This window comes from Mobula birostris, chromosome 3, assembly GCF_030028105.1.
Source record: "Mobula birostris isolate sMobBir1 chromosome 3, sMobBir1.hap1, whole genome shotgun sequence".
NCBI classification, from domain to species: Eukaryota; Metazoa; Chordata; class Chondrichthyes; order Myliobatiformes; family Myliobatidae; genus Mobula; species Mobula birostris.
The window spans coordinates 30086909-30105528 of record NC_092372.1 but is presented as its reverse complement, the minus strand read 5'-3'; the positions used below and the strand labels follow the sequence as shown (position 1 = coordinate 30105528).

The window sequence follows — 18620 nt, the reverse complement described above, 5'->3', positions numbered from 1 at the left end:
AACATCATCCCAATTCACCCCTGCAAGTTCTAGCCTTATAGCCTCATAATTTACCCTTCCCCAATTAAAAATTTTCCTGTCCTCTCTAATACTATCCTTTTCCATGATAATGCTAAAGGCCAGGGAGTGGTGGTCACTGTCCTCCAGATGCTCACCCACTGAGAGATCTGTGACCTGACCCGGTTCATTACCTAGTACTATATCTAGTATATTCCCCCTAGTCGGCCTGTCCACATACTGTGACAGGAATCCGTCCTGGACACACTTAACAAACTCCGCTCCATGTAAACCCTTGGAACTAATCAGGTGCCAATCAATATTAGGGAAGTTAAAGTCACCCATGATATTTTAGTAATGAGGAGAGACCAGAGACGCTGTGCCTGTTCTCGCATAAGCAGAGAATGAATGTTAAGGGAGGCAAATTTAAAGGGAGATAAAAATTAATGCATATAAATTTAGGAGGAGAAGTTTCTCTATCAGAGGAAAGTAAAAGTAAATTCATATATAGATTCTGAGTGGGACCTTTTTCACAGTGGCAAATCCTTGGAATGCACTGTTTGAGAGTGATAGAAACAGAATTGCTGAGAGCACTTAAGAGGAATCCAGACAAACACTAAATAATATTGGCATTGAAGGATATTGGTCAAATGCTGGAAGATAGGATTAACAGATATGATTAAACACTGATCAGCATGAATATCGTGGGGTGAATGGCCCACTTCCATGTAGAGTTCCTTGGTGCCTATTTCTAACATTTACCATTTTTACAAAAAAACTTCAGCTAGATATTTCAGAATTCACTTCAAAATACCCCAGCAATTAATACTTAAGATAGCTGAAAAGCCAAAGTGAAAATACTTGTATAGACTTCTCTAGGTTGCTCGACTTACTCAGAGTTCACATCAAGTACCTGGACAGCAGAGAACTACACCCAGTACACACAAATTGCACTATTTAAATCATTAAAATTTAGCAGGTCAGTTTAATTCTCAATAAAAGCAGGAAGCAAGTGATTACGTATAAACAAAACAAACAGGAAATTACAATTTAGTGGTTTACACCATCAAATCACATCCTATACCTAAAGATTATATAAACAGTGAAATTAATCACAATTTCTTCTTCATTTGAAGATACAAAAATTTATAGTTGAACTTAATATTACAAAATCTGCCAGACTTTATTATTTTTAACCACCAGGATTTTTTTAATCTTCTAATCAGCAGAAAGATTCAACTCAGTATAAAAAGCATCAATCTCTTCTTTGTACATTCTTGCCACAACAGACCTTTTCACTTTCAGTGTTGGACCTGTGAATACAACCAAAAGAATGTAAAATATCCAAATTTGAAAGAACATTTCTTTGTTCCAGCTGTCATTTATAAAGCTGCTCTCTCATGTAACATTTATGAGGTCAATCTACATTAACATCAGGTTCCCAATGTGAAAGACACACACTCAATTACTTTAGAGGATTGGGTCATTTAGCTCATTTGATTGTCTGCTTTAATTGGCAGGTTCCCTACAGCTAGAGTGGACTGTGCCAAATCCTTCATCCTGATGCGTCTCCTTTTCAGCATCTAAATGACACTCAAAATTCATCATCATCGATATATCATAAAGCTGTCAGTCTCTGAACTATGCTTAAAAATACCATCATTTACATTACAGGCTTTCTTTTGCTCAGGTGAAGCTGAAAGATTCATTATTATACTTGTACAGCTTCAGACAGTTTAGTGACTTTCAAGTTTCTTTCATTTGCCCTTCCATGGCATCATATAAAATGGCTGAAAGTAACAGAAGACTCAAGCTGTAATTTCTACAGAAAATGTAATTATATTGTTGGCCTCACAAAGTCAGAGTCATACAGCACTGCAGTGCAGAAGCAGATCCGTCGAACCATCTATCTTTGCCGAACTGTTGTTCTACCTAGTCTCATCCAACTACATCTGGACCATAGCCTTCCATACCCTTCTCAACCATGTATCTGTTCAAATTTCTCTTAAATGTTGCAATTGAACCCACATCCATCACTTCTGGCAGCTCCTCCTACATTCACGCCACCCTCTGAGTGAAGAAGTTCCTCTTCAAATTTCCCTTAAATATTTAACTTTTCAACTTTAACCTATGCCCTCTAGTTATCATCTCACCCAATCTCAGTGGAAAAAGCCTGCCCACATTCATTTAATATATACCCTTCATAATTTTGTATACAGCAGTTCACCAGATTCCTGTGTCCTGGGCCAGTCCTTCAAGTTGTCCCAGATGTAGCCCATCTTCAAAGATCCTTCCTCTGCCAGAATGAGCACTTCTTTTGCACTGGGTTTTTAAGGTATGGGATTGCTCACCCCGTGCCCAACCCTCTTCCTCTTGCAGATGGGCTTCAGACCGTCCATGGCGGAGGTCATAATCAAATCTCCCCTCATTTTCCAATGTTCCAGAGAATTAAGTCCTACCCTTTTCAACATTTGGCCCATTAAGTCTGCTCTGCCATTTCATCATGGCTGATCCAATTTTCTTCTCAGCCCCAATTTCCTGCTGCCTCCTCATATCCCTTCATGCCCTGACCAATCAAGAATCTATCAACCTCTGCCTTAAATTGTTCCATTGTTTAAAAAGGGTTTAAGAGTAAACCTAGCAATTATCGGCCTGTGAGTTTGACGTCAGTGGTGGGTAAATTGCTGTAAAGTATTCTTAGAGATGGTATGTATAATTATCTGGATAGACAGGGTCTGATTAGGAACAGTCAACATGGATTTGTGCGTGGAAAGTCATGTTTGACAAATCTTATTGAATTTTTTGAAGTGGTTACTAGGAAAGTTGACGAGGGTAAAGCGGTGGATGTTGTCTATATGGACTTCAGCAAGGCCTTTGACAAGGTTCCACTGGAAGGTTAGTTAGGAAGGTTCAATCGTTAGGTATTAATATTGAAGTAGTAAAATGGATTCAGCAGTGACTGGATGGAAGAGTAGTGGTGGATGACTGTATGTCAGATTGGAGGCCGGTGACTAGTGTTGTGCCTCAGCGATCTGTACTGGATCCAATGTTGTTTGTCATATACATTAATGATCTGGATGATGGGGTGGAAAATTGGATTAGTAAGTATGCAGATGATACTGAGATAGGTGGAGTTGTGGATAATGAAGTAGGTTTTCAAAGCTTGCAGAGAGATTTAGGCCAGTTAGAAGAGTGGGCTGAAAGATGGCAGCTGGAGTTTAATGCTGATAAATGTGAGGTGCTACATTTTGATAGGACTAATTAAAATAGTACATGGTAAATGGCAGGGCATTGAAGAATGCAGTAGAACAGAGGGATCTAGGAATAATAGAAAAATAGGTGCAGGAGTAGGCCATTCAGCCCTTCGAGCCTGCACCACCATTCAGTATGATCATGGCTGATCATCCAACTCAGAACCCTGTACCAGCCTTCCCTCCATACCCCCTGATCCTTTTAGCCACAAGGGCCATATCTAACTCCCTCTTAAATATAGCCAATGAACTGGCCTCAACTGTTTCCTGTGGCAGAGAATTCCACAGATTCACCACTCTCTGTGTGAAGAAGTTTTTCCTAATCTCAGTCCTAAAAGGCTTCCCCTTTATCCTCAAACTGTGACCCCTCGTTCTGGACTTCCCCAACATTGGGAACAATCTTCCTGCATCTAGCCTGTCCAATCCCTTTAGGACTTTATACGTTTCAATAAGATCCCCTCTCAGTCTTCTAAATTCCAATGAGTATAAGCCTAGTTCATCCAGTCTTTCAACATATGAAAGTCCTGCCATCCCAGGAATCAATCTGGTGAACCTTCTTTGTACTCCCTCTATGGCAAGGATGTCTTTCCTCAGATTAAGGGACCAAAACTGCACACAATACTCCAGGTGTGGTCTCACCAAGGCCTTGTACAACTGCAGTAGTACCTCCCTGTTCCTGTACTCGAATCCTCTTGCTATAAATGCCAGCATACCATTCGCCTTCTTCACCGCCTGCTGTACCCTCTGTCCCCTACTATTTCCGGAAGATTATTTATGTCCTCCTTAGTGAAGACAGAACCAAAGTAGTTATTCAATTGGTCTGCCATGTCCTTGCTCCCCGTAATCAATTCACCTGTTTCTGACTGTAGGGGACCTACATTTGTCTTAACCAATCTTTTTCTTTTCACATATCTATAAAAGCTTTTACAGTCAGTTTTTATGTTCCCTGCCAGTTTTCTCTCATAAGCTTTTATCCCCTTCCTAATTAAGCCCTTTGTCCTCCTCTGCTGAACTCTGAATTTCTCCCAGTCCTCAGGTGAGCCACTTTTTCTGGCTAATTTTTATGCTTCTTCTTTGGAATTGATACTATCCCTAATTTCCCTTGTCAGCCACTGGTGCACTACCTCCCTTGATTTATTCTTTTGCCAAACTGGGATGAACAATTGTTGTAGTTCATCCATGCGATCTTTAAATGCTTGCCATTGCATATCCACCGTCAACCCTGAAGGTGGAATCTCATGTGGATAGGGTGGTGAAGAAAGCTTTTGGTATGCTGGCCTTTATAAATCAGAGCATTGAGTATAGGAGTTGGGATGTAATGTTGAAATTATGCAAGGCATTGGTGAGGCCAAATTTGGAGTATTGCGTACAGTTCTGGTCACCGAATTATAGGAAAGATGTCAACAAAATAGAGAGAGTACAGAGAAGATTTACTAGAATGTTACCTGGGTTTCATCACCTAAGTTACAGAGAAAGGTTGAACAAGTTGGGTCTTTATTCTTTGGAGCGTAGAAGGTTGAGGGGGGACTTGACAGAGGTACTTAAAATTATGAGGGGGATAGATAGAGTTGACATGGATAGGCTTTTTCCATTGAGAGTAGGGGAGATTCAAACAAGAGGACATGAGTTGAGAGTTAAAGGGCAAAAGTTTAGGGGTAACATGAGGGGGAACTTCTTTACTCACAGAGTGGTAGCTGTGTGGAACGAGCTTCCAGCAGAAGTGGTTGAGGCAGGTTCGATATCGTCATTTAAAGTTAAATTGGATAGCTATATGGACAGGAAAGGAATGGAGGGTTATGGGCTGAGTGCAGGTTGGTGGGACTAGGTGAGAGTAAGTGTTTGGCACGGACTAGAAGGGCCAAGATGGCCTGTTTCTGTGCTGTAATTGTTATATGGTTTATATAGTTTAAATATACATAAAGACTTGGCCTCCACAGCTGCCTGTGGCAAAGAATTCCACAGATTCACCACTCTCTAGCTGAAGAAATTCCTGCTCATCTCCATTCTAAAAGGACGCTCCTCTATTCTGAGGCTCTGTCCTCTGGTCAGACTCTCCCACAATAGGAAATATCTTCTCCACATCCACTCTCTCAAGGCCATTAACCATTCGATAGGTTTCAATGAGGTCACCCCTCTATCTTCTGAATTTTAGTGAATACAGGCCCAGAGGCATCAAACGCTATTCCTAAGATAAGCCATTCAATCACGGAATCATTTTCATGAACCTCCTTTGAACCCTCTCCAGTTTCAGCACATCCTTTGAAAGATAAGAGGCCCAAAACCACACACAATACTTTGTCAAGCCTTACCAGTGCTTTATAAAGTCTCAGCATTACATCCTTGCTTTTATATTCTAGTCCTCTTGAAATGAATGCTAACATTGCATTTGCCTTCCTCACCACAGACTCAACCCGAAAATTAACCTTGCACAAGGACTCCCAAGTCCCTTTGTGCCTCAGTTTTTTGTATTTTCTCTTCATTTACAAAATAGTCAAGCCTTTAATTTCTTCCACCAAGTGCATGACCATACACTTCCTGACACTATGCCACTTGTTTGCCCATTCTCCTAATCTGTCTAAGTCCTTCTGAGGCCTCTCTACTTCAAAACTACCTGCCCCTCCACCTATCTGAATAAGATCTGCAGACTTTGCAACAAAGCCATCAATTCCATCATCCAAATCATTGACATATAGCGTAAAAAGAGTCAGTCCCAACACAGACCCCTGTGGAACACCACTAGTCACCGCCAACCAGAAAAGGCTCCCTTTATTCCCATGCTTTGCATCCTGTCAATTAGCCACTGCTTTATCCATGATAGAATCTTTTTCTGTAATACCATGGGCTCATAGCTTGTTAAGCAGTCTCATGTATGCTATTTTGTCAAAGGCCTTCTGAAAATCCAAGTACACAACATCAACCAATTCTCCATTGTCTATCCTGCTTGTTATTTCTTCAAAGAATTCCAACAGATTTGTCAGGCAAGATTTTCCCTTGTGGAAACCATGCTGATTATGGCTTATTTTATCATGTGCTTCCAAGTACCCTGAGACCTCATCCTTGATAATCAACTCCAACATCTTCCCAACCACTGAGGTCAGACTAACTGGCCTATAGTTTACTTTCTTCTTCCTCTCTCCCTTCTTGAAGAGTGGAGTAACACTTGCAATTTTCCAGTCTTCCAGAACCATTCCAGAATCTAGTGATTCTTGAAAGATCATTACTAATGCCTCCACAATCTCTTCAGCCACCTTGTTCAGAATCCTGGGGTGTACACCATCTAGTCCAGGTGACTTTTACCTTCAGAACTTTCAGTTTCCCAAAAACCTTCTCTCTAGTTATGGTAACTTCACACATCATGACCTCTGACACCTGGAACTTCCACCATACTGCCAGTATCTTCCATGGTGAAGACTGATGCAAAATACTTATTCAGTCATCCATCATTTCCTTGTCCCCCATTACTACCTCTCCAGTGGTTCAGTATCCACTCTCTCCTCTTTTACACTGTATGTATCTGAGGAAAGTTAATATTATTGACTAGCTTATTTTGTATTCCATCTTTACCTTAATGACATTTTTTAGTTGCCTACTGTTGGTTTTTAAAAGCTTCCCAATCCGCTAACTTCCTACTAATTATTGCTATATTATATACCTTCTCCGGATTTTATGGTGGCTTTGACTTCTCTTGTTAAGACACAGTTTTGTCATCTTGCCTTTAGAATACTTCTTCCTCTTTGATATGTGTATATCCTGTGCCTTCCAAATTCCTTCCAGAAATTTCAGGCATTGTTGCTCTGCTATTATCCTTGCCAGTGTTCCTTTCCAATCAATTCTGGCCAACTCTTCTATCATGCCTCTGTAATTTCATTTACTCCACTGCAATACTGATAAATTTGACTTTAGCATCTCCTTCTCAAAGTTCGGGTGAATTCGATCATATTATGCTCACTTGCCCCTGTGAGTTCTTTTACCTTAAGCTCTCTAATCAATCCTGGTTTATTGCACAACAACCAATCCATAATAACTGATCCCTTAGTGGGCTCAACCATGAGCTGCTCTAGGAGCCATCTTGAAGACATTCTAGAAATTCACTCTTTTGGGATCCAGCGCCAACCTTATTTTCCCAATCTACCTGCATATTGAAATCCCCCATGACTATGATAACATTGCACTTTTGGCATGCATTTTCTATCTCCCGTTGTATTTTGTAGATCAAGTCCTTATTTCTGTTTGGAGGTCTACACACAGCTCCCATCAGGATCTTTTTTCCCTTGCAGTTCCTTAGCTCTACTTACAACCATTCAACACTTTCTGACCCCATGTCACTTCTTTCTAATGATTTGATTTTATTCTTTACCAACAGAGCCATGCCATCCCCCTCTGCCTTCCTGCTATCCTTTCAATACAATGTGTATCCTTGGACATTAAGCTGCCAGCTATAATCTTTCAGCTATGATTCAGCGATGTCTACAACATGATACCTGCCAAACTGCAACTGTGTTACAAGTTCATCTACCTTATTCTATATTCTGCACACATTCAAATAAAACACCTTCAGTCCTGTATTCACCCTTATCGATTTTGTTTGCCTTTTACATTGCAACTCATCCTGTTGACTGCAATTGTGCCCTATCAACAGCCTCTCCTCACTACACATTGCCTGTTTGTAAACCAGCCACCTCATCTTCAGCACTATCATCCGCCTTTTCTATAATACTTCTTGCATTGAAATATTCGCAGCTCAGGACACGAGTCACACCATGCTCAAACTTTTGATTCCTAACTTTGTCTGAGGTCTTGCCAACATCTGCCTCCACAACCTCTCCATTAACTGTGTTGGCACTTTGGCTTAAATCCCACCATGCAGCGTTAACAAACCTTCCCACTAGGATATTAGTCCCCCTCCAGTTCAGGTGCAAACAGTTCCTTCTGTACAGGTCCCACCTTCCCTGGAAAAGAGCGCAATGATCCAAAAATCTTATACCCTCCCTCCTACACCAATCCTTAGCCATGAATTAAACAGTATAATCTTAGAGGATATTCAGGAGTTCTGGCTTCACTGGCACATGGACCAATTTTGTCCCTTGCTCTTCTTTTGCTCTTAATATATCTGTTTCAGCCCTCCCGGTTTCCCTCTTGAGTGCTTTACTGCATCTGTTGTACTTCTCTAATGCCTCATTTGTTCCTTCCTGCCTATACCTGCTATACACCTCCTACTTAACCAAGACCCTGATATCCCTCAAACACTAAGGTTCCTTAAACCTGTTAGCTTTGCCTTTTATTTTAACAGGAACCCACAAACTCTGTACTTTCAATATTTCACTTTTGAAAGCCTTCCACTTACCAAGCATCCTTTTGCCAGAAAACAACCCATCTCAACTCACACCTGCAATATCCTTTCTGATGCCTTGCTCCAATTCAGAATCTCTACCTGAGGACCAGTCTCACCCTCCTCCATAATTATCTTGAAAGTCATGGCATTAGAATCACTAGATCCAAAGTGTTCTCCTATACACGCTTCTGTCACCTGCCCTGTCTCATTCCCTAATAGGAGATCCTGCTTTGTATTCTCTCTAGTTGGGACTTATATATATTGATTAAAGAAATGGTAACATGCTCTAATACGTTTAACTAAATTGTGTGATTCTTAAAGATTTCTTTATTACAAAACATTAATTTCAAAATAGCCAAAAGATAATAATGTCAGTGGTTAAATTACAAAAACACCTCAAAAAGACCAGTTCAAATCCCAGGGAACTTAAATTAAATAAATCAGAGCAATAGAAACATAGAAAACCTACAGCACAATACAGGCCCTTCGGCCCACAAAGTTGGGCTGAACATGTCCCTACCTTAGAAATTACTAGGCTTACCTATAGCCCTCTAATTTTCTAAGCTCCATGTACCTATCCAAAAGTCTCTTAAAAGACCCTATCGTATCCGCCTCCATCACCGTTGACGACAGCCCATTCCATGCACTCCGCACTCTCTGAGTAAAAAACTTACCCCTAACATCTCCTCTGTACCTACTCCCCAGCACCTTAAACCTGTGTCCTCTTGTGGCAACCATTTGAGCCCTGGGAAAAAGCCTCTGACTATCCACATGATCAATGCCTCTCATCATCTTATATACCTCTATCAGGTCACCTCTCATCCTCTGTCACTCCAAGAAAAAAAAGCCAAGTTCACTCAACCTATTCTCATAAGGCATGCTCCCCAATCCAGGCAACATCCTTGTAAATCTCCTCTGCACCCTTTCTATGGCTTCCACATCCTTCCTGTAGTGAGGCGACCAGAACTGAGCATAGTATTCCAAGTGGGGTCTGACCAGGGTCCTATATAGCTGCAACATTACCTCTCGGCTCCTAAGTTCAATTCCACGATTGATGAAGGCCAATACACTGTATGCCTTCGTAACCACAGAGTCAACCTATGCAGCTGCTTTGAGCGTCCTATGGACTTGAACCCCAAGATCCCTCTGATCCTCCACACTGCCAAGAGTCTTACCATTAATACTATATTCTTCCATCATATTTGATCTACCAAAATGAACCACTTCGCACTTACCTGGGTTGAACTCCATCTGCCACTTCTCAGCCCAGTTTTGTATCCTATCAATGTCCCGCCATAACCTCTGACAGCCCTCCACACTATCCACAACACCCCCAACCTTTATGTCATCAGCAAACTTACTAACCCATCCCTCCACTTCCTCATCCAGGTCATTTATAAAAATCACAAAGAATAGGGGTCCCAGAACAGATCCCTGAGGCACTCCACTGGTGACCAACCTCCATGCAGAATATGACCTGTCTACAACCACTCTTTGCCTCCTGTGGACAAGTCATTTCTGGATCCACAAAGCAGTGGCCCCTTGGATCCCATGCCTCCTTACTTTCTCAATAAGCCTTGCATGGGGTACCTTATCAAATGCCTTGCTGAAATTCATATACAGTACATCTACTGCTCTTCCTTCATCAATGTGTTTAGTCACATCCTCAAATACAACAGCAAAATCTCTCAACTCTCAAACCATCTAGCCGACTGATGTTTAAATATCAAGAGGATGGCCTTTATGTGACTCAATTCCATCAGTGTTAATGACACTAACTGCTGCCTCAGTTCAGAGACAATTAGGAACAGGTATAACCAGCAAAATTCACATCCTGTTATTAAATTAAGAAGAGGGAAAAATTGGAGCAAGACTATTCCAGCTTTAAGATAATGGTATAGCGCTGGCTGTCCAGACTATCTATGCCTCTCATCATCTTATACACTTCTATCATTACCTCTAGAAAAAAGCCCCTAGTTCACTCAACCTTTCCTCATAAAACATGCTCTCTAATCCAAGTAGTAACTAGGTAAATCTCCTCTGCACCCTTTTAAAAGCTTTCTCGTTCTACATAATGAGACAACCAGAAATGAACACAGTACTCCAGATGCTGCCTAACCAGAGTTTCATAAAGCTGCAACTTAACCTAACAGAACCCCATCTGCCACTTCTCAGCCCAGCTCTGCATCCTGCCTACATCTTGTTGTAACCTACAACAATCTTCTACACTAGTAGAATCTTCTACACTAGTAGAATCTTCCACCACTTTTATAGTTATGAACCTTGTAATCATGCTACCAGCAACTTCCTGTGACTTTCTTTAACACAAAAGCTCAAAAGCAGTACTATCACAAGTATATTCTCTTTTAATTTGATCTCCAAATTACATCAGCCTGAGCTGGACATACAATATATTGTTCTTCATCAGCCATGGATAAAAATCCAAGAATTTGTTACCTACCACCTCTATGGAAGCAATGAACAGTAGCCCGCATTTTCCAATGAAAGCCTACTATAGATTTTTACATCACACAGACTATGATAATAAATATAATAGTAAATATAATAACATCCAGTCACTTCTCAATACAAATTCATCAATCATCTTACCTAATTCTCCTCCATAAATTGAGAAGTCTCTTGCCAAAATTATCCACTTTTGGATTTTCTGAGCATTTGATGTGGCTTTTTTATTCACTGCATCAATTCCATTCTGGAGCGCCTTCTCAATCATGGGATCTTGTTGTTCCACGAATTCCCTCACACTGGTAACTGCACACCCAAGTTTCCGGCAGAAATCAACAGCTGCAGGAGCCAGCTCATCCAGTGGAGCTCCTGTTTCACTATCTACGTTACACTGGTGAAAAGAGGAAAAGAATAAAAAAGACAAAAACAGCTAGAAAAATTAATGGGAAATAAAAAAAAGGCAACCATGCCTTATGTTTATCTAATGTTTTAATTGTATTTGACTGTTGGTCGTCTGTATAATGCCACCAAAATTTACAAGGATAGATCTGCATATCTAAAGATGAATTTTTCATTACTATACAAAACTGCTGAAGATATTCCAGCTTTAATTTTATTTCCCACTCCTCCCCCCGTCCTCCCCCATTGCTATTACAGAAAGGGACAGGTGAATCATATTGAAATCACATTGAATCAAAAATTTCTCAAATATACATTACACGTGCAACCCTTGAACGTTCAACAGTACAGCCCTTTCACCTTTTAAATGACTCCATGATCACTGTAATCCTTCTCTCCTAACATAGCCCTTAACCATTCAATTTTTTAATTGTAATTGACCACTTGTTGTCAAAAGAAATTAGAAAAATTAATGTGAAATAAATAAAGAATAAGGTAACAGTGCCTTATGTTTATCTAATATTTTAATTGTAGTTGACTATGATACCCTTTCACTCATTTGCTAAGATTTTCTATCCATACTATTCTGTATTTAAATTAAGAATGAATACTCAGGCCGCTCTTTTCCAATCATACACATTCTTGCATTTCAGCGTAATAAACATAAGAAAAGTCATAGGAACAGAATCAGCCCATCAAGTCCACTCCATCATTCCATCATGGCTGTGTTATTATCCCTCTCAACCCCATGCTCCTGACTTCTCCCAGTAACCTTTGACATCTTTGCTGATCTGGAGCCTAGCCACCTCCACTTTCAGTATACCTAATAGCTTGCCCTCCACAACCACCTGCGGCAAAGAATTCCACAGATTCACCACCTAGAGAAATCCTAATACCTTATAAAGCCTCGGCATTACAATACTGTGGAAAAGCATTAGACGCATGTAAAAATATATATAAAACAAACATGCATTCAAAAATAATTAAATAATAAGTTTATAAATATCAAAAAATTATTATAAAGAGCAGTAAACAGTAAAGAACAAAATCAAATCAATGTTTGGTGTGACCGCCCTTTGCCTTTAAAGCTGCATCAGTTCTCGTAGGTACACTGTCAGGTAGCTTTATAAGAAACTGGTAGGTCGTTCCATGCATCTTGGAGAATTTGCTACAGTCTTTCTGCAGACTTTGGCTGTTTTGCTTGCATTTGTTTCTCTATGTAATCCCAGGTAGCCTTGATGATGTTGAGATCAGGTCTCTGTGAAGGCCATACAATCTGTTGCAGAACTCCTTGTTCTTTTCACTGAAGGTCATTCTTTTTAACCTTGTCCGTGGATTTGGGGACATTATCCTGCTACAGAATTAAGTTGGGACCAATCAGATGCCTCCCTGATGGTATTGTGTGATGGATGAGAATCTGCTTGTACTGCTCAAGATTGAGAGGATTCCATTAATACTGACCAGATCACCAACTCCATTTGCCTAATTGTTCTCAAACCTACAGTAATCCCCCACCATATTTCACTTTTGGCTACAGGCACTCATCTGTGTAGCACTTTCCAGCACTGCTATGGCCAAACTGCCTCCTGTTTGAGACAAAATATTTCACATTTTGACTCATTAGTCAGGGCATTTACTAGTTCAGCACCCAGTCCTTATATTTGTATGTGTAAGTGAGTCCCTTGGCTTTGTTTCCACTTCAGAGGAGTGGAGTTTTAGCAGCAACTCTTCCAGGAAGACCACTTCCGACAAGACTTCTTCAAACTAGAGAGGTGTACTTTGGTTCTAGTGGTTTCTGTGAGTTCAGACTGACAGCAGTGCTGGACTTCTTCTGATTTAGAAGGGATATCCGTTACCATGGCTAACCGCTGCGTTTCTGGGTCAACCTTGCCCATTTCTTTCTGCGTCTTCAGAACTTGGACAGCACATGCTGGAACTCCTGTCCGTCGCAAAGTTTCTTTTTTGGGAGAGACCCAAGCAGATGGCCGCCATGCAAGATGAACCGCTGTGTTTTGTTACTACGCTCACTCTTGCCATGGTGTAAGAGTTGACGATTTAAAGGTTAAATTGTCACATCTGTCACACCCTCATCTTTTAGTTTGGTTGTCCTTCATCCAGTTTGATTCCTTCTACACCCATTTCTGATTCAGTTAATCAGTTTAGTTCATTAAACTCATTAAATTATTGATCATTACCACCTGTCAGATCATGCATTGGGCTACAAGGTAATCAAGTTTTTATTTGAAGTAGAAAAGTTTGAAATATAGAATACAAAAAAACACATCTAAAACAAAATTTATATTAAAAATCTAAAGGTGCTTAGACTTTTGCACAGTTCTGTATATCCTTGCTTTTATATTCTAGTCCTCTCAAAATGAATACTAATATTGCATTTGCCTTCCTTGCCCCCAACTCAACTTGCAAGTTAACCTTTAGGGAATCTTACACAAGGACTCCCAAGTCCCTTTCCACCTTGGATTTTTGAATTTTGTCCCCGTTTATGCCTTTATTCCTTCCACCGAAGTGCATGACTATACATTGCCCAACACTATATTCCATCTACCACTTTTTTGCCCATTCTCCCAATCTGTTTAAGAACTTTGATAGACTCCTGCTTCAACATCACCTACCACTTCATGTCATCCACAAGCTTCGCCACAAAACCATCAATCCTGTCGTCCAAATGTACTGTAAAAAGAAGCAATCCCGACACAGCCTCCAGCGAACACACAAAATGCTGGAGGAGCTCAGCAGGCCAAGCAGCAAGTATGAAAAGGAATAAACAGTGGGCGTCTTGGGCTGAGACCTGAGACCTGATGAAGGATTTTGGCCCGAAACATCAACTGTTTACTCTGCCTGACGTGTTGAGTTCCTCCAGCATCTTGTGTGTGTTGCAAACAGCTTTTTTAATGATATTCTGGAAGACTGGCTGACTGGCAGGAGGCAAAGAATGGGAATAAAGAGGGCATTTCCTGATTTGCTGCTGCTGACTAGCAGATGTCATATACTTATATTTTCAGAAGGCCTTTGATAATGTGCTGCAAATGAGGCTGCTTAACAAAATATGAGCCCATGGTATTACAGAAGAGATACTAGGATGGATAGAAGATTGGCTGATTGGCAGGAAACTAAGAGTGGGAATAAAGGGGACCTTTTCTGGTTGGCTGCCAGTGACTTGGGTGTTCTACAAAGGTCACTGTTGGGGCCTCCGCTTCTCACGTTATAGGTCAGTGATTTTGATGACGGAATTATTGTGGCCCAGTTTCCAAATGATACAAAGGCAGTTGGAGTGGCAGGAGGTAGTGTTGAGAAAATGGAGTTTGCAAAAAGACTTGGACAGATTGACAGAATGGGCATAGAAGTGACAGATGGAATATAGTATAGGAAAGTATATGATCATTCACCTTTGTAGAAGGATTAAAGGTGTAGACGATGTTCTAAACGGGGAGAAACTTCGGAAAGCAGAGGTGCAAAGAGACTTCAGAGTCCTGATGCAGGATTCCTTCAAGATTAATTTGCAGATTGAGTCGGTGTAAGGAAGGCAAATGCAATGTTAGTGTTCATTTCATGAGGACTAGAATATAAAAGCATGGATATAATGCTGAGGCTTTGTAAGGTATTGGTCAGACCCTACTTGGAGTACTGTGAGCAGTTTGAGCCACTTATCTAAGAAAAGATGTGCTGACATTGGAGAGGGCCCAGAGGAAGTTCACGAGAATGATTCCAAGAATGAAAGAGTTAATGTATGAGGAGCATTTCATAGCTCTGTGCCTGTACTCACTGGAGTTTAGAATGATGGGGAATCTCATTGAAACCTATCAAATATTGAAAGGCCTAGATAAAGTAGATGTGGAGAGGATGTTTCCTTTAGTGGGGGAGTCTATAACCAGAGGGTCCAGCCGCAGAATAGAGGGACATCCATTTCAAACAGAAATGAGGAGGAATTTCTTTAGCCAGAGGGTAGTGAATCTCTGGAATTCATTGTCTCACAACTATGGAGGCCAAATCACTGGGTATATTTAAAGCAGAGGTTGATAAGTCCTTGATTATTCAGGGTATCAAAGCTAATAGGGAGAAACCAGGAGAATGGTGCTAAGAGGGATAATAAATCAGCCATGATGTAATGGCAGGACAGACTCATAGCTTAATTCTGTTCCTATATTTTACTATCTAGTAAATTAGCCACTGAATTTATATGTCATATAAAAGTGTAAGTAAACATGATTCTGTACTATTCACCAAAATATGCAAAATTACCACTGCAGTGCTGCGGAAAGAAAAAAAAGTCCAGTAAAATGTGGCTATTCCAACAAATCATATGATGTGTAACCAAAGTTTTTATTTTCCAAAAAAAACTTCTGGCCACTTAATATCATCAGAAACAGATGTTGGGTTAGTAACTCTGCAATTAAATATGATCAAGGCTGGCTTAAACTTCATAAGTTTAATAACCCTGAAACCTCATCTTTAATAATGGACTCCAACATCTTGCCAACTACTGAAGTTAGGATAACTGACCTATAATTTCATGTCTTATACCTCCCTCCCTTCTTAAAGAATGGAATAATATTTCAAGTTTTTCCAGTCCTCCAGAACCATTCTAGAATGTAGTGATTCTTGAAAGATCACTACTAATGCCTCCACAATCTCTTCTGCTACTGCTTTCAGAACCCTGGGGTGTACACCATCTGGTCGCAATGACTTACAGTGCCTTCTCAAAGTATTCAGCCCTCAACCCTTTGTCACATAAATGAATATTACAACCAGGGATTTTGATTAACTTAACTGAGAATTTATCTTTGTGAACCACGTTCTTTCCCCCCCCCCCCACAAAAACAGGGAAAACTGTAAAGCATGAAAAACTATCAATTCAAAACCTGAAATATCAACAGTTCAAATGTATTCATCCCCCCTTTGCTCGGTACTTGGCTGAACCACCTCTCTCAGCTATACAGAAGGCAGTCTTTTTGGCTAAGTCTCTATTAGTTTTGCATAACGTGAAGGAGCAAAATTTGTCCATTCCTCCTTGCTAACTTGCACAAGTTGTGCTAATTTAGTTGGAGAGCGCTGGTGGACAACAATCTTGAGTCCTGCCAAAGATGTTTCTTCGGGTCAGGACTCTGACTGTGCCACTCAAGGACATCAATTTTCTTCATTTGAAGCCACTCCATGGTTGCTCTGGCACTGTGCATTCAGTCGTCCTGCTAAAAGACGAACTTCCTCTCTAGTTCAAGCTTTCTGGCAGAAGCTAGCAGGTTTTTATCCAGGATATCTCTCTATTTAGCAGCGTTCATTTTCCCATCAATCCTGAACAGATTTCCAGTCCCTGCTTCTGAAAAGCATCCCTACAGCACGATGCTACCTCCACCAAACTTTACAGTGCGGGTGGTGTTACCTGGCTGATGGGCAGTATTAGATTTATGCCACACATTTACGCTTAGTGTTGAGGCCAAAGACTTCCACTTTGGACTCATCCGACCACAGAACCTTCTTCCACATCTTTACATTATCTTCTAAGCAATGCTTTGCAAAGTCTCTACAAGCAAGGATATACTTTTTAGCCAGGGCTTCTTGCTTGCCACTCTTCCATAAATGCCCTGTTTGTGCAAGGCCTTGGAGATTGTGAAGCCATGAACTTCATCTCCAGTTGCAGCCACTGACTTCTGCAGCTCAGAGTGAATGAAGTCATCATAATAGCCTCTCTTACAAGTGCCATTCTCCTCCAGCAACTCAGTTAGAGGAGTGGCCTGACCTAGGCAGTGCTGTGGTTTTACACTTCTCCCAGTTTTTCCACAAAGAGCTGAGCTGAACTCTGAGGTATGTTCAGTGCCTTTAAATGGTCTTGTACCTTTCCCCAGATTTGTGCTTCTCTATTGTCACTTCCCTGATTTTCTTGAATGGTCTTTTGTCTTCATTTTGGTTTGGCCTGTTGAAAGTCTACCATACTGCTGGACCTTACAGAGAGAGTGGGTATTGAAAACAGGTGATCCTCCAGTTTCCTATATCAATGAATTGGGTGAGTCGGTTAGGTAATACTGTATATTGCACTGAGAAAAGTTAGCATAGTAATTACAAAGGGATGAATACTTTTTCAGCCTCAATTTTGGTTTGTAATTTTTGGTAAATTCTTTTGATTTGACATGATGCACAATGATTTGTAGATTAGCTCAAAAAATCCAATTTCAGTATATTTTGAATTGAGAAAATGAGACAGTAAAATATGAAAATTGTTGCGGGGGCTGAATAGCTTTTCAAGGCACGGTATCTACCTTTAGGCTTTTCAGCTTCCCAAGCACCTTCTCCATAGTAACAGCAACTACACTCACTTCTGCCCCGATACTTTCCTGGCATGAGGCTGGTCTCTCCTACAGTGAAGACTGATGCAAAATACTTGTTTCAGTTCATCTGCCATTTGTTTGTTCTCCATTACTTCCTGTCCAGCATCATTTTCCAGCAATATGATATCCACGCTTACCCCTCTTTTACTCTATTTTTATTGATTTATTTAGCAATACAGTACAGAGTAAGCCCAAAGTAATCACAGGGAAATTTATAATGACCTATTAACCTATTTGGTACATTTTTGGACAGCGGGAGGTAACCACAACACCAGGGAGTATTCCACAAGTATGACGTACAGAGACTCCTTACAGAATGGTGCCAAACTTGAACTCTGAAACACTCCAAGCTGTAACAGTGTTGCACCAACCACTACACTACTATTACGCCCAATATTTATATACTGAAAAAAACTTTTGCTATCCTCTTATTATTGACTAGCCCATACCATATTTTACCCTTTCTCTCCTTTTTGCTTTTTAGTTGCCTTTTGCTGGTTTTAAAAATCTTCCCCATCCTCCAGCTTTCCATCCACGTTGTAAGCCCTCTCTTTTGCTTCTATGCTGTCTTTCACTTCCCTTGTCAGCCACCGTTTCTCCATCCTTCCTTTAGGATCCTACTCCCAGAAACTCCAGCTATTGCTGCTCTACCATTATTCCTGCTAGCGATCCCTTCCAATCAACTTTGTCCAGCTCATATGGCAGTGACCCAGTAGCCCAAGCATATCAGTGCTAAACCACAAACCCAAGAGCCATATATATCAATCCTGATCTATCCCTTTTAGACATTTTCTTCCCAAATTATGAAGATGAAGAAAAAGAGTGACTGCAAATTGA

The 18620-nt window shown here is 40.6% G+C and overlaps 1 protein-coding gene across 5 annotated transcripts in view; it reads right to left on the bottom strand.

Moving 5' to 3' along the window:
• Window positions 1-962: 962 nt before the first annotated feature.
• Window positions 963-18620, bottom strand: part of LOC140194957 (long-chain-fatty-acid--CoA ligase ACSBG2-like) — a 99541-nt gene continuing 81883 nt past the window's right edge. For all 5 annotated transcript variants that reach the window (XM_072252423.1, XM_072252419.1, XM_072252418.1 and 2 more), the window contains 2 exons: window positions 11191-11437; window positions 963-1310 (listed from right to left, as the gene is read on the bottom strand). In XM_072252423.1, the coding sequence (XP_072108524.1) occupies window positions 1216-1310; window positions 11191-11437 (342 nt within the window). In that variant the 3' untranslated portion in view covers window positions 963-1215. The remainder of the gene's footprint in view (window positions 1311-11190; window positions 11438-18620) is intronic.